This window comes from Rhyacophila brunnea, unplaced genomic scaffold, assembly GCF_057557595.1.
Source record: "Rhyacophila brunnea isolate RB1 unplaced genomic scaffold, BYU_Rbru_1.0 scaffold_10, whole genome shotgun sequence".
In the NCBI taxonomy this organism is placed as follows: domain Eukaryota; kingdom Metazoa; phylum Arthropoda; class Insecta; order Trichoptera; family Rhyacophilidae; genus Rhyacophila; species Rhyacophila brunnea.
In genome coordinates this window covers 41,850,178-41,865,083 of record NW_028232752.1, presented here as the reverse complement: position 1 = coordinate 41,865,083, position 14,906 = coordinate 41,850,178, and the positions used below count along the sequence as shown (strand labels likewise).

The following is a 14,906-nucleotide window of genomic DNA, read 5'->3' as shown; positions in this document are numbered from 1 at the left end:
CGTATCTCGCCGCGATACGCCGCGAGTGCATGTGGACAGCTCAGTGAAGTCACCTGTACCTCGACTGCGAGCGAGAGGTGACACGTCACGACTGCATGTGGGCAGCTCATTGAGGTCACATGTACCTGGAATGCGCGCGAGTCAAATTGTGCCATCTGGACAAGGCCTGATTATGAATGTAAAACTGAGTTAATAAGGCTAATGATTAGATTAGCTCCTAGTCATTTTGCATTTCAGATTCATCTATAGTTAAGATTAATGCTTAGTGTGCTCTGAGAATTATTTTTCAGATTTGCAATGAAGAATTATTTTCTGTATTATTTGGCACGTGTACGAAAATAGATACTACAGATCCAATTTGACGGATCAGCATCTTAAATCATTTTTGATAATCGGTACTAGTAAAGTTGAACTATAACTGCAAACTATTCTCAGTTTTGCTACAAGCTTATTTTTTTATACAATCGCAAATAAAATTCAAATAACACTATGTATATATTAACATTATAAGATCTGCGAATTTTCGCGAAGTACCTACACCAATATCCGGTATTTTTTAATGAAAATCAACAAATTTCGATCGCGAAGTTAAAAATGGTATAACTTTTGAACCTATTGATATATTTCAATAAAATTTTCAGAAAATACTTAAAATATATCAAAGCATCAAATTGTGTCATTTATTCAACACTTGTCAACCTCTGGCCCGCGTTCCATAAAGATAAAGTATATAATTTGTAAATTTTCGTAAATTATTGATTATATGTTATTAGATTAGTTCAATTTGTTAAATATAATGTAAAGGAAACAGCCTATTGATATAAAGCAATCACAATATATGAAAAAGTGTATTAATTAAGGCGCGAAGTACCAAAAAAATAAAAACTGACATTTTTATAGAAAAATGTTCTACATACCAACGCCAATAACTTCAACTATAGTCTAAGTGCCTAAAGCAAGTCAAAAAAATACAGCAAAATAATTAAAACTGTCGACGTTGTAAGTCCGTTGGCGTGTTTTATTTATAATGGTATAAGTAGCACTGCAGTGGTCAACGGCATTCAATATAAAATAGCTGAAGATGGTGTGTTGACACTTGCGAGTTCTTAATACCTAAAATTATAGAAGCTGCCGTGATTGCTTCACACTGTAAAAGTACATTTTTCAAAAGGTCTGCTTCATGAAATTTTACTGCAATGACTCGGTATTTTGTAACTACAGGCAATACTACTTTTTGGTACTTAGAGCCTTATTTAATACACGTATTCATATTATTTTTTAATTAAAAAATATAATAAAATATTCAAATACGAAATGTTTTACACCGCTATAGAATACGTATCAATCCATTTTTAACACTAGCTACTCACATCTCTGATTATCAAATAAAATAACGAAGACTTCACACAAACTGTGAAGTGTTTAAAAATAAATGCATATTCATTCCCGAACGAACACTTGTAACTAATTTATTGGTTTTATGTCGGCTGAGGCCTAGCCAACAAAAAATCAACAAAAAATCGTGAAATTTCATTTTTCATTATTAGTGAAATGTAAATAACGCAATATTTGAAAAACCGATTACGTGGCATAGTTTTCCGAGTCTATAAGTGGATTTGTCGACCAATAAGACTAGAGTCGCTTTTCTGACAATGCCAATAAATTATTATCACCAACCCGAACCACTTTTTTAACTCCGACATGGTTATGTCTACCCATTTTTTAGATTTAGTTTCAGGACTTAAATTATCAGTGTCAAATGTCACTCCTGATAATCCTTCAAATGGCTTGTTCTCTCTCGGCGGATCATCATCGTTCCTCATTGTCGGCCTTAGTTTCTGAATCCTCAGAATCACTCGCGAAATATGTTGTACGTGGGCGTGTTCTCAAAGGAGCAAATGAGTCTGTTTCAATATCACTAAAATCTCCGATATCTTCACAGTCACTAGGAATATCTGACATACAATCCGCATAGTTTTCCTCTAAAAACGATTGGTCCTCCATTTTAAAAAGTTTTTTTGGAGATAAAACTAATAAAAAATATATATCCTAGCTAAAATATACTTAGATTAATTATTTTTTCAATGAAATTAGTGCAATAAATATAAATAATAATAGCTATTATTTATGCAGTTACACAAGCGATAATCTCCCGAAAAAAGTGAACGAAAATGACAACGCGATACAACAAGTTCACATTTATAACTGTTCTCATTTTCAAGTTAAAATTTCTATCATGGATGATGAAGCATGGTGGACGTTTCATGGGTAGTAAACCATTAAAGACAAAATATCAAATAGCACGCAATTTCACAGCTAAAGATCGCGTACATTTAAAAAAAAAGAATGCAGGTTCATAAATGGTTGACTACCACTGAAAAGGGTTGACAATTAAATTTCGAAGTTGAAGTGACTGACACTGAACTGTTTATTACCTTTTTTGTTTATGTCTCATGATTCACTGGCCTAGAAATGGGCTTGTAACTAATTAAAAAAAATGGTATAGGTACAAAAAAATACTGAATGGTATTACGTCCGTCATCTCTGTAAAAACCCCGAAATATTTTTTTCCATCTTGCTTTTACTTGCACATGTCATTCAACCATCTGTCGATAGATCTTGCAAGCAAATATTAAATTTCTTATTTATTTTTCACAGTAAAAATATGCATAAGTGAAAACGCCACGTTGGCGTCGCCGGACCGTAACGTTCAGCTCGCAAAAGACGCCAATGTGGTGTTGCCGGACCGATAAGTGTTAATATATTATAAGTAACTGAAAAAAATGTCAAAACTTGCTGGTGTTTGTTATATCGACAAATAAGTTAATGGTCGCAATGCATAGACTAAAAATAATCTAAAATCTGGTTCTAGTGTGTAGTGAACCATCATTATTTCTATAAACAATTCCATGAAACGCAAATAAATAGAGTACACAAGTTTGTAATCAAAGTTGAACTTCAGGATATTATTTTTTATGAATCATAAAATATAATACGACTTTACTGCACCAATATGACTGACTATCAAATTAAAATATTATTATTTAATTAAAATATTGTTGGAAATAGATTTACATAATTTTGTATTTCAGTTTAATGAAATAAAACACTATTATTATGTTTGTTCAATATTTTTATTCATAGCAACATTATCAGTGACTATAATTATACGCGGGTCAGCGGTGGCCGGTGACTGCTCTAATACCACTGTACTTCTCACAACTTTATAATTTAAAACATTTATCATTTATTGCAATGTACACTATTAATGCTATTTGTACTTATTGTGTCACTATTTGTAAATACAGTAGAACCTCTATAATTTTCGAAAAACGATAAATCGAATTTCGCCGTTCGAATTTTTCGTCAATTTTAACCCCCAAGAATCATTTTGCATACAAAAAGTTCGTTATAAATCGAAATATTCGTTATTTAGAATTATGAAATAAATTGGTCCCAAAGGCCATTTTTATCCATATAAATCGAAATAAATAATAGTAAAATACTTATTTTCTTGGAAAGTAATAAATTTAATGACTGCAATTAAGTAGGCAAACACCTGCAAATTAACTGATGGGAGGCAAAACCCAAAGTTTAAGTTGTGGAAATACCCAAAAATTCCTAATATGACACAAATGACTTATCCAAGCATCAATATTATTGCAGTGGATGTCAATCAAGGTTCATTCATGTAAATTCAGAATCCATTATTTTATTAATGTGAAAAACATGTTGTTTTACAAGGTAATCTTAGCACATAGCCATTAAATGTTTTTCAGTAAAAAAAACATTTATTCCCGAAATTTCGTAATTATTAAGTAACTAACTGAATTACGTTTTTAATGGTACGTTTACATTTGACACTAATATCGTCATATTTATGTATGACACCATATTCACTTAAGTGTAAACAGTAAGTATATTTGTATCTGCCACTTATTTTGCGTGTGTCGACTCTCACCTACCACTTATTCAATCTACTTATATACGCAAATGTAAACACCGGGTATTCGACAAGTTCGAACTTGGAGCGATATATCACCGAAGTTGGACCACCGTCTACTTTTATGTCAAGTACCTGACACAATATTCGTAGTTTGACAGGTACCTAGTGAATTGCATATGTATATTTCTAAAACAACGGACAATCAATAATCATAGGTACACCATGAATGTATGCCCAACGTTTACGTTAATAAATGTACTGTAGCGATCTGTCAAAAATCATAGACAATGAGAAATAAATCGGATGTGCCGTGTTCTATGGATTTTGTTCGAAAATAAAATATCGCTTGTTCTCGGCACATACGATTAATTCTGATGCACTCTGTGAAGAAAAAATGCGCTTCAAATGGTATTACCTAATTCATTTTGGCCCACACCTGCACTCGTATTAGGTACGATAATATTATATTGAATATGCAATGACGATCAAGTGCTAGATATCGCAATGTTACTGTTAATCGTTCTTCTACGCATTTCTGAATTGTGTGTCTTGTTTTTTGGCAAAAGGTCCAATCTTGCAAACTAAAGTTCACAAATTGAGTTGGATCTTCGATTTTAAACTCTGACATTAAACGGAAGGCACCTAGTTCTTCTCGTCGCTGAATCCATTCCCGCACCCATCTAGACCATTTTTCCTCCTTTTTGTTGCCTAAGGACTTAAAATAATAACACTCGCTGCTTTCTTTTTTAACATTCCCATATTGACAACTGACATAACGTTTTTGAGAAGTATACAAAATAAGTGTCCGAATAAATTACAATATCATATGTAAACACCGCATATATTTATTCCAATGTTGCCATTGAATAAAGTGTCGAGACTTTATTTCAACGAGAAGTATACCAGAATTTTATGTCAGATCCATGCAGGTGTAAACAGTAAATGAAATTTTATGTCAGACACATAAAATAAATAAACAATGAGTTTCTTTTCTTTTAAAATTTAAGTTGATAACAACTGAATGTTTACATTAAACTGGCAATAATGAATACACAGTGACCCTTTGTTTGACAGGACTAGTTCACTACATAATACACTACATAAATGGGTTCACTTGACATTTTTATTATTGTTTATGGAATATTAAAGAATTTTATTTTAAATAAATACAATATACAACTACATAGGTACCCGTTTTTACTGTGAATTTGTATGAATCTAGATAAGATTTTCGTAAGGAACAACATTCTTATTTAAGAATTTTTATTCTTGGTAGGTAGGTAGGTACCTATCTAACTGGATGTCTGATTACTCTATAAAAAACACTTATTTCGAACTAGTTCACCATTGAATTACTTATTTGACTGGTAAATACCACGTAACACTATTTTTCAATACTACATCGTCTTCATACAAATTGACGAAAATTTTTTTTTTTCTTCGAAAAATTCGATTTATAGCGATTTTCGCTAATTCGAAAACAAATTTTCAGGGTCCCTTGGATTTCGAATTATCGAGGTTATATTGTATACGGAAGACTTTACTGAGCTGAGCATGCAAAATTTAACATTTTAAAAGTGATGGACATCAATCACATTAATTACGTGGCTTATATGAGTCTTATGGGCCTAACATTTCGTCGATTGGTTATTTTCGAAGTTTTCGTATCGATTAAATTAAAGACCGAAAATGACATTTTGGTTCGGGTAAAATCGACTTTGCATTTATCCACCAAGCAAGAATTTTATTGTTAGATGTTTTTTGTAAAAATAAATAGATGCCACTATAAAAATGTATATTCAAAAACGCGCGTATAAACGGAAATTGCCGTATGTAATGTTGTAAGTTGTAAAATTGACTGTTGTTAGAAATAAAAAATAATTTATCTCATGATTTTAATTTATCAGTTAGTCAGTCATGTCAGTTGAGATCTGATATTGTACCTAAGTCATTCGTCAGTTTTAAATATAAAAGTATTTTAGGATGTCTAGTTTTACGAGAGAAATTATGAATTGTTATGGAACAGATACACAACAATGGATTTTTTCAAAGATGACAATATATTTACGTTTATAAATGTTTAAGAAAATACGCAATTCAATTTCATTGGTTAATTTTATATCATCAGTGAGCTTTGAAATTTCATCGATTTAGTGTGTCATTGTCATTAGTGTGTACCTATTCATCAGTAGTAATATCGAATTATCTTCTTATTTCCCGTTCCCGTATACCTGACGAGTGCTTTCTCCGCAGCCTACGTCTTTTCAAAAGTCACCCTTCACCACTGCTTTCAACCATCATAAATAAATACGCAATGTCCCATTTGTTGTGGAAATTATAAGTTTAGGTCTTTTCTTGGGCACTCATTGTCCAACTTTCCTCCCACTGTGCAAAGAGTAAGTATGGTAAGGGCAAAATACGTCTCAGTGTAAAATGTGGGGATTCACACCTTCTCTTTTCTCACTCCTGTTGTAGACCGTGAGTGATTTAATTTGTGTGATTCAATTACAATGATACGGCAAGGTCACATAGGCTTTTTCATGGTTAATTTGAAAATGACTTTTATATACCTATTGGTGAGTTGGCTGGTTAAGGAAATCAAAAAAGGAATGGTTAAAAAAATATGCTGTCAATTTAGTTTTAAAGAAAGGCAAACATCTCACTATTTAGCTACTAACTACTTGGGCAGTGTGGTGAGCGGTGTATGCCTAGTGATGATGCCTCGTATACCCCTCGCCTTGAGAGTGATAATTAAATTGTTAATTTTATCTATTTAATTATTTATTTTACAGAGAGTGCAGAGAAGGGTGAATTGAAGATTGTCCGAATGAGTCTGTCGGCAAGCTGCTGCACTGGTGGTGAGGAAATCTTATTCTTCATCGAAAAAGTGTCAAAAAGTAAGTTGTGGAATGGCAGAATATTGTACAGCGTGACTTCTATATTCTAGTTGTCACATTGGTGTTGTGTGCAGTGTGAATTGACGGGAAGTGGGGGCTACAGATAATATGTGGAAGAGCTGAGGATATTTAGAAATTGCACAATAAACAGTATGTATCAATAATTGTGTTACGATTGAGAATTCTCAACACAATCAAATCATTCTTTCTCGAGTTTTTTTTTCTGAAATTTTGGGTTTCTCATTGTTTGAGAAATTATAAATTAGATTCTTGAGAATTTTAGAAATTTTCATGTTCAATCTGGCGAGACCTATCTACAAAAGATGAATATAAAAAAAAATCTTGGTAAGGAAGGAAAGAAGCCTCTTGAACTTGATTCTACCTAAAAAAAAGCATTTGACTTATAGGCCGTCAATGGAAATAGGCCAAAACGAACCGTTTATGACGGTCTCACTTTACGACGGAACCGTTTATTACCATAATAAAACTACTCTAGCGTTCATGCAGTTGCGTGTGAATGTGTATATTCGGGTGCGGTTGTGTTTCATTATGCTCCATTCGAATAACGGTGGACATGCTCATATATTTGGAACAAGCATTCCTTATATAAAAACAAAATAATATTTTTCTCAATTGTCACTTTTTGATGTCTATGGGCGCTTAACTGTTTAATAAAAACGATAAATTTTCGCATTTTGCCGGTAGATATCCCTAGTGGTATGTATAATGGCAATGAAAGATGTTAAACTCGCTATTACATACTTACATATTTCTTTTATTTTTCGATTTATATTACATTATGGCTGGATAATCTGAATGCCGAATAAATGTTATTGAATAAATATAATCATTACAATATTTATTTATTGGAAATCTCTTAACGTGGAAGGTAAACAAATAAAAGTAAATGGTTATCGTGATAGTATACCATATAATTATTCATACATCGATTCCAGCACAATCATGTGAATTGAGTTGTTATCAATATAATATTATATTAATTAGATTTTCATGAATCTGCGTCTGATGTGTATTTACTAATGAGACTCTTGAATTTGAAAGCGTCATCGCTTTTACAAAATTTACGATTAGCTTCATCTACGAAAGCAAAGTTTAGTATAAATAAAGCAGTCATGATGGAATAAAATGAAGCACCAATTATTGGATCAATTGTAAAATTGATTAAACCGTTGGACAATAATCAAAATAATTCACTGAATCGTAATGAAACACGGAAGAAAACAACTACCTATGACAATATCAACAAACGCATTCTGTCAGTTGCAACCTGTCAAACATAGACTGCCAAATTTAGCAATCGGTTTGTTCAACTTATGGTAGAGGGGCATTCGGTGTTCGGATTCGGCCAGATGCTTATATACAAAAATTGGATGAACGCAAATCATACATTTCGCACGCAATCTGGCGTAAAATCGCATTCGAAAACAGTCAATGGAAGGCCTATTAAGTTCAGACAAATCAAAAATATAAAGAATTGGTTGAGACATCTTAAATTAAGTTGGTTAGTGGTGGTTTAATGGAAAATATTACTTTTTGTCATTGTAATAATGAGGGTTAGGTTGGGTTAGGTATTACAATGATAGAGACAGCACGTCAAGAGCATTCCATCGATTTTTAGGTAATATTTATATTATAGTTCTACAGAATTGGCCTTCAAAATTGAAAATATGATTTTTTTACATGTGGTCCATAATATCTGGTCTACTAGTTAATATAAAAAGGTTGCATCAAAGTTGTTTGTGTCAATAAACTTTCTCCACGACTCGATCGACTCATATTTCATATTTATTTCATCAGGGCTGACGAAGACATAAATCATAAATATTTATAATTTTAAATTTTTATTTATAATATATATTATTTAAGTTTTGTGCATCTAATGCCGGGTCTACACTGGCAACCTCGTTAGATTTTGCGATAATTATCATCTGAGAAATTTCATTTCATCAAAAAATCAACCGAGAAATTTCCATTTATAAAATCGGAAATGATTTTTACAGAAGAGTTTTGGAATATAATGCAACCAAAACTGGAAAAAATTCTATCATGGGTGTTGACTTCCTGAATTAGTTATCCCCAGGTCCATGCCACTACGTGAACCACAGTGGATATTAAGCCATTTCCACACTGGCAACAAGTTGCTGGCAACCTCATTAAATTTTACGATACTTACCATAATTGCTTAAGAAATTTTACGATAATTATCGTAAAATCTAACGAGGTTGCCAGCAACTTAACTTGTTGCCAGTGTGGACCTGGCATTAGATGCACAAAACTTAAATAATATATATTATAAATAAAAATTTTAAATTATAAATATTTATGATTTATGTCTTCAACAGCCCTGATGAAATATGAGTCGGATCGAGTCATAGAGCAAATTTATTGACACAAACAACTTTGACACAACCTTTTTATATTAACTAGTAGACCAGATATTATGGACCACATGTTAAAAAAATTATATTTTCAATTCTCAAGGCCAATTCTGTAGAACGTCCCCTTAAGTGCAATATATTTAGGTACTACCTGTGAAAACTATTTTTTACATATTTATGTAATTTTTGTCTAATTTTATGTACACTTAATTGCACTCCTTATAATATAGTTGCTCAATTCATGGAACCTTGCTACTGTTGTATTGTAATGTTATTCTCCACACGAATAAAAAAAATATTCTTTTCAGAAAACATCAAAATTCGTTTTTTCGAGATGGATGACGAAGACAATAGAACGTGGGAATCATATGCCACCTTTTCAGAGCTCGACGTCCATCATCAATATGGTATTGCGTTTAGGTAAGTTTTTCTACATATTGTGAAAACAACATCATTAATTTTCATTCTTAGGAATATTCCACTTTTAACAAAGTGGAACCTCAATTGTCCCGTTTAAATTATGATGTGTGTTCTCTCCTTAACCCGGCCGGCGCCGATGTCACACACCTTGTACAAATCGGCCAAATTCGCAATGCGCATGTGTATAAATCGATGCCACCGCGTCCATATTTATCATACGGGACTGATTTTTTCACGTAAATTTGGCCTGATTTGTCCTTCTCCTGCCACCTATGACATATTTTAAAAGCATTGGTTCTAAATATAAAATAATCACCAAAGTTTCGAACCAATTCGTACGGCCAAGTTTTGCCGGTCGACAGAAATCAGTTTGAACTGCGCGCCGCGTCTGCGCAGTATACGACAGACTTTCAACCGAGCGGGCCATTGCGCGGGATTGTATTTATCGCATACAAGTTGAATATTTACCGCAATCGTTGATAAATACTTTTTTTGCTGTCTGGTGTACTTATCACATTAAAACTGGCATGATTAACTATTGAACGTATGATTTTATTTTATCGCGATTTTTAAAATACTTTTTGTACTGTCTACCGTGTCCCATTTTAGTGAATGTGAAAATTAATACTGATATCAATAACTATGGTGTGTGAGTTTAATGGTTTCTGTGATTTGGCGTTTCTTAATACTGTAGTTAAACATTTTAAAAACATTTCATAGTTTTATAGTGCGTAAATATGGAGGAAGAAAATGTGCGTACTAATGAGGAATTGGACTCAGATTATGACATGTCGGAAGAGGAATTGGAACAACATGAGACTGATCATGATGTTGACGATACGGACTCTGACGAGCCAATTGAATTTTTGCGGTCATGGAGAACTGGTCCGTATATTCCAATAGTTCACGAATTCAATGATTGTCGATCTGGCGTGACATCGAACGACTTGGACGAATCCTCTCCCGAATGTCTTTTCTTTGAACATTTTTTGAATAAAAATATAATGTCGGAAATAGTGAACCAAACGAATACATTTTTTAACCATTCGTACAGTGCGGGAGACCTCGGACCGAAATCGCGGTCACACAATTGGACAGACACGTCAGTGCCGGAGTTGTATACATTTTTTGCCGTATCAATGCTGATGACTCGAAATAAGCACACGTCGATAGAGGAACATTGGAGTACCGATCCTTACCTGCATGCAGACATTTTTGGGAAAATAATGGCTAGAAATCGATACCAGCTTATTTTACAAATGCTTCATTTTTCTCATCCTAGTGTGACCGCCTCAAATGATAGACTAGCTAAAATTAGATTACTGTTAGAACACACAAGAACAATTTTTAGGGAAACGATGATACCGTATCAGAATCTTTGCATAGATGAGAGCATAATCGTGTTTAAGGGTAGATTAATTTTTAAACAATTCATTCCTTCCAAAAGACATCGATTTGGAATAAAAATGTTTGTGATGTGTGACGTAATGACAGGATATATTATTGACTTTATAATTTATTGTGGGGAAGGGACTGACATACAAGACAATGAAAATCTCGGTATTTCCGGTGCGGTAGTGACAACGCTAATGAAAGACTATATCGGGAAAGGTCACACCTTATGGTGTGATAACTGGTATTCGAGTCCGGCGCTCTTTAAATACCTTCACTCTCACAAAACGAATGCTTGCGGTACAGTGAGAAAAAATCGTAAAGATATGCCAGAGTTCAGCAAACTGAAAAAGGGAGATACCGAGGCTAAGTACAATAGTCCACTTTTGGCTCTGAAATGGCACGATAGGAGGGATGTTCACATGCTATCCACCCTCCACGATGCATCATTTGGACCAACGGGAAAAGTGAACTATAGAACTGGCGAAAACATTGAAAAACCAAAATGTGTTATAGATTATAACAAAAATATGGGTACGGTAGATAAGTCCGACATGATGCTTAGCAACTTGTCGTGTATGAGAAAATCGATCAAGTGGTATAAAAAGGTCGCATTCCACATGATCGACTTATATTTATTAAATGCTTTTTATTTATATAAATTTATTAAATCTGACAAAAAAACATTGGGCGATTTTCAACTCTGTGTAATAAAACAACTAGTGGACAAATATTGTGTGAGAATTTCAAATGCACCCCTGCCTAAGCCGACAGCGTCAACTAGCGATAATCCCGTACGATTATTGCCCAAAAGTGCAACGGGACATTTGCCAGAATACATTTTACCGACACAAAATACCGATAAGCCTAGAAGAAGATGTTTCGTATGCGGGAATTCTAAAAAAAATCCGAAAAAAACAAAACTCTCTCGCTATATGTGCCCAACGTGTGATGTTGCGTTATGTCTGTCACCTTGCTTTAAAATATATCACACATCTAAAGAATTTTAAAATAGGTTTATTATTGTATTTGTTTTTTTTTTTAAATATGTGAGTTCGTGTTAATTTATCAATAATATTCAATAAGTGAAGTGTTTGTGTAGTTTAAATATATTAAAAGGGTCCCCTTTATATTTGTTTACGACTCAACCCGAAGACATTAATATGTGATTTATCGATATGCACTTGAAAATTAGTAACGCTCGATTCGTGGGAACGTATGCACAAGTGTCGAAATATTACACACCGCGCAGAGCTCTAACTAGTTGCTACAAAATGGCGACTTGCGGTAAGTTCTTTCAAATTTGGATAGCATTCGTTTGTTCGAGTGTTTCTGATATTATAACTGATTTATTACGGTTTTTTAGTGTGTCGAAATTATCTTAATGGCTTTGGGTTCTCGACTGGAGCTGTGACATATTTTTTATTGCTTTTTTTAGTATAGAACAAAGACGATAATGAAATTCATGCGTAGTTATGGTGCGTCATACGATTTTTGAGGCAGGTGCCGGGTTAAGGCCATACCTCAGTTGAGACACGGTCTAGAAAGATCGTCGCTAGGTGATGCGCGGATTGCGGGTTGCGGGTGCAAATGAGGCATGTCAAACCAAATATAATTTGTCTTATAAATCCAACATGTGTCCATTTAATGTTCTGTTTATTGTTTTATCAGGAACAATAATAATATATCCATTGACATGTTTTCTTTTTAAAGTAAATGGGTAACGTTTTAAGTCATCTTTACACGATTTAAGAATTATTACGGCCGTCGCCATCACGAAGCAAAATGACGTGTTTCCAGCTTTACATTATCTCTCTGAATGGGAGCGAGTGCAAAATTTCGTCGCGCCTATGGTTGAAAATTATTTGCCGTTTCAGTGATGAATCACCTTAAGTTTTTACAGAAGCATATGTGAGAAATGAATAATTTAATTGCACATGCAATGGCACATAGCTCAATCGAGTTAAAAAGTCATATAACATTTGTGTATTGAAAAATAGATTAGTAGGTATACTTTATTATATTTTCGGTATACAGCCGTTTGTAAAATTATGGATATGAATGACCGCATTTACAAAGCTTTTGTTTTTCTAGCAATAAATAATTCAACTGTATGGGTTCTCAATTCCTGCCTATTTCGTTTCTGTTATCTATTGTTGCACAATTCACAGTCAACATGCAGAATTTTTGCCCCACACTTGCAATGTAAAATTAGAGGAAACATTGATTATGACACTTCACCTTTGTATGACCATGACCATCAGAAAAAACAGGGATGAATCTTCGATTTTTTAAAGAATGTTGTGAATAAATTCAGTAATGGTTTTTTGGAAGATTTATCAAAAAAAAAATCCAACCTCAATTTTTTCTTGATTTTTGGCAGACCAGTTGTTTATCATTAAAAAATATAATAAAATTTTCAAATACAAAATGTTTTACACTGCTGTAGAATACGCAAAAATCCATTTTTAGCACTAACTACTCACATCTCTGATTATCAAATAAAATAACAAAGACTTTACAATCTGTGAAGTGTTTTAAAATAAATGCATATTTATTCCCGAACGAACACTTAATTTATTGGTTTTATGTCCGCTGAGGCCTAGCCGATAACGGTGCAGTGGCGTGCATATTTTCGAGTAAATTCAATTAAATAAAATGCACGCATATACATTCCCACCACTTTAGATAACTGGCTAGGCACGAAATAATTATTGTCACATAATAATATAGTGTACGAATAGATTTAAAACAAATTAAACACCAGAACTTTGAAATAAAACTATGAATGTAAAATGAACTAACAACTAATTCACTTTTTTTTAAATGATACGAAGAAAAGCAATTACCAATATGTAGATGTAGAGGTAGTTTACACTCTTTGGACATGTAAATAGTTTCTTTTCGAAGGTTATGGGAGGAACACACTTTACACTTTCTTCTTAAGGTGATGTCTCTAGGTAAAGTTGTTATCGAAAAATAGCTAGAAAAGTTTATTAATCGGTAAATATATATTCAAAAGTAATGAGAAAAATAAAATAAAAAATTAAGATGTATCGTGGAGTTCTATATACCAAAAATACGTGTCAAATTCGGTACATTTCTATCGGGTGGTATGGATGAATGACATAAGATTTATTATCAAAATTACGATAAAAATGTACGTAAATCTATTACCTAGGGAAACGCTAAACGTTAATTGGAATTTATTATATCCTTATATCTTTTTTTTCAAATTTAAAAAACATCGATTTAGAGGTTAGAAAGCATGCAATTAAAATCGAAACATCTCGGTTCAGATGTAATTTATCGCAATAAACGCTTAGCGTTTCTATTAAAAATATTATTTAATAATTTTTAGGCTAGTTATTTAAATTTAATCTTGTATTTTTGTATATTAACGAATCGATTGTAAATAAAATGAATATTTGACAAGACTTTATCGACATATGCTGCTAACGCGGAAATAAATCGAACTATTTTTGAAACAGTACTTGCATAGATTAAAAAATACATACACACACACATACATTGAAAATAAAGGTTCGCCAGGTACGAAGACAAAAACTGTGTTAATTCTGCTGTCAATAATTTTTGTTTGCGATATTGGAGCTTATGTCAATGGACTACATATATCAACCTCCACTTTCTGAAATAGTGTTGTGTAATTATTTCAGATATTTATTACTGTTTTGACGTACCTACCTTTTATAAAGCGATTTTAAAATAAATATAGTTTCATAATAATATAAAGAAAGCATACGAGCGAAAATGCCTAAGATACTTCTGACACACATCAAATTTAATCTTTGTCTAGTAACTGTACAATTTATCCATATTTATGTTAAGTGT

At 32.9% G+C, this 14,906-nt stretch overlaps 1 protein-coding gene across 2 annotated transcripts in view; it reads left to right on the top strand.

Moving 5' to 3' along the window:
* Positions 1 to 14,906, top strand: part of LOC147079222 (nuclear factor NF-kappa-B p110 subunit-like) — a 94,657-nt gene that overhangs the window by 51,738 nt on the left and 28,013 nt on the right. For both annotated transcript variants that reach the window (XM_085954279.1, XM_085954287.1), the window contains exons 7-8: positions 6,739 to 6,843; positions 9,551 to 9,662. In XM_085954279.1, coding sequence (XP_085810405.1) covers positions 6,739 to 6,843; positions 9,551 to 9,662 — 217 coding nt within the window. The remainder of the gene's footprint in view (positions 1 to 6,738; positions 6,844 to 9,550; positions 9,663 to 14,906) is intronic.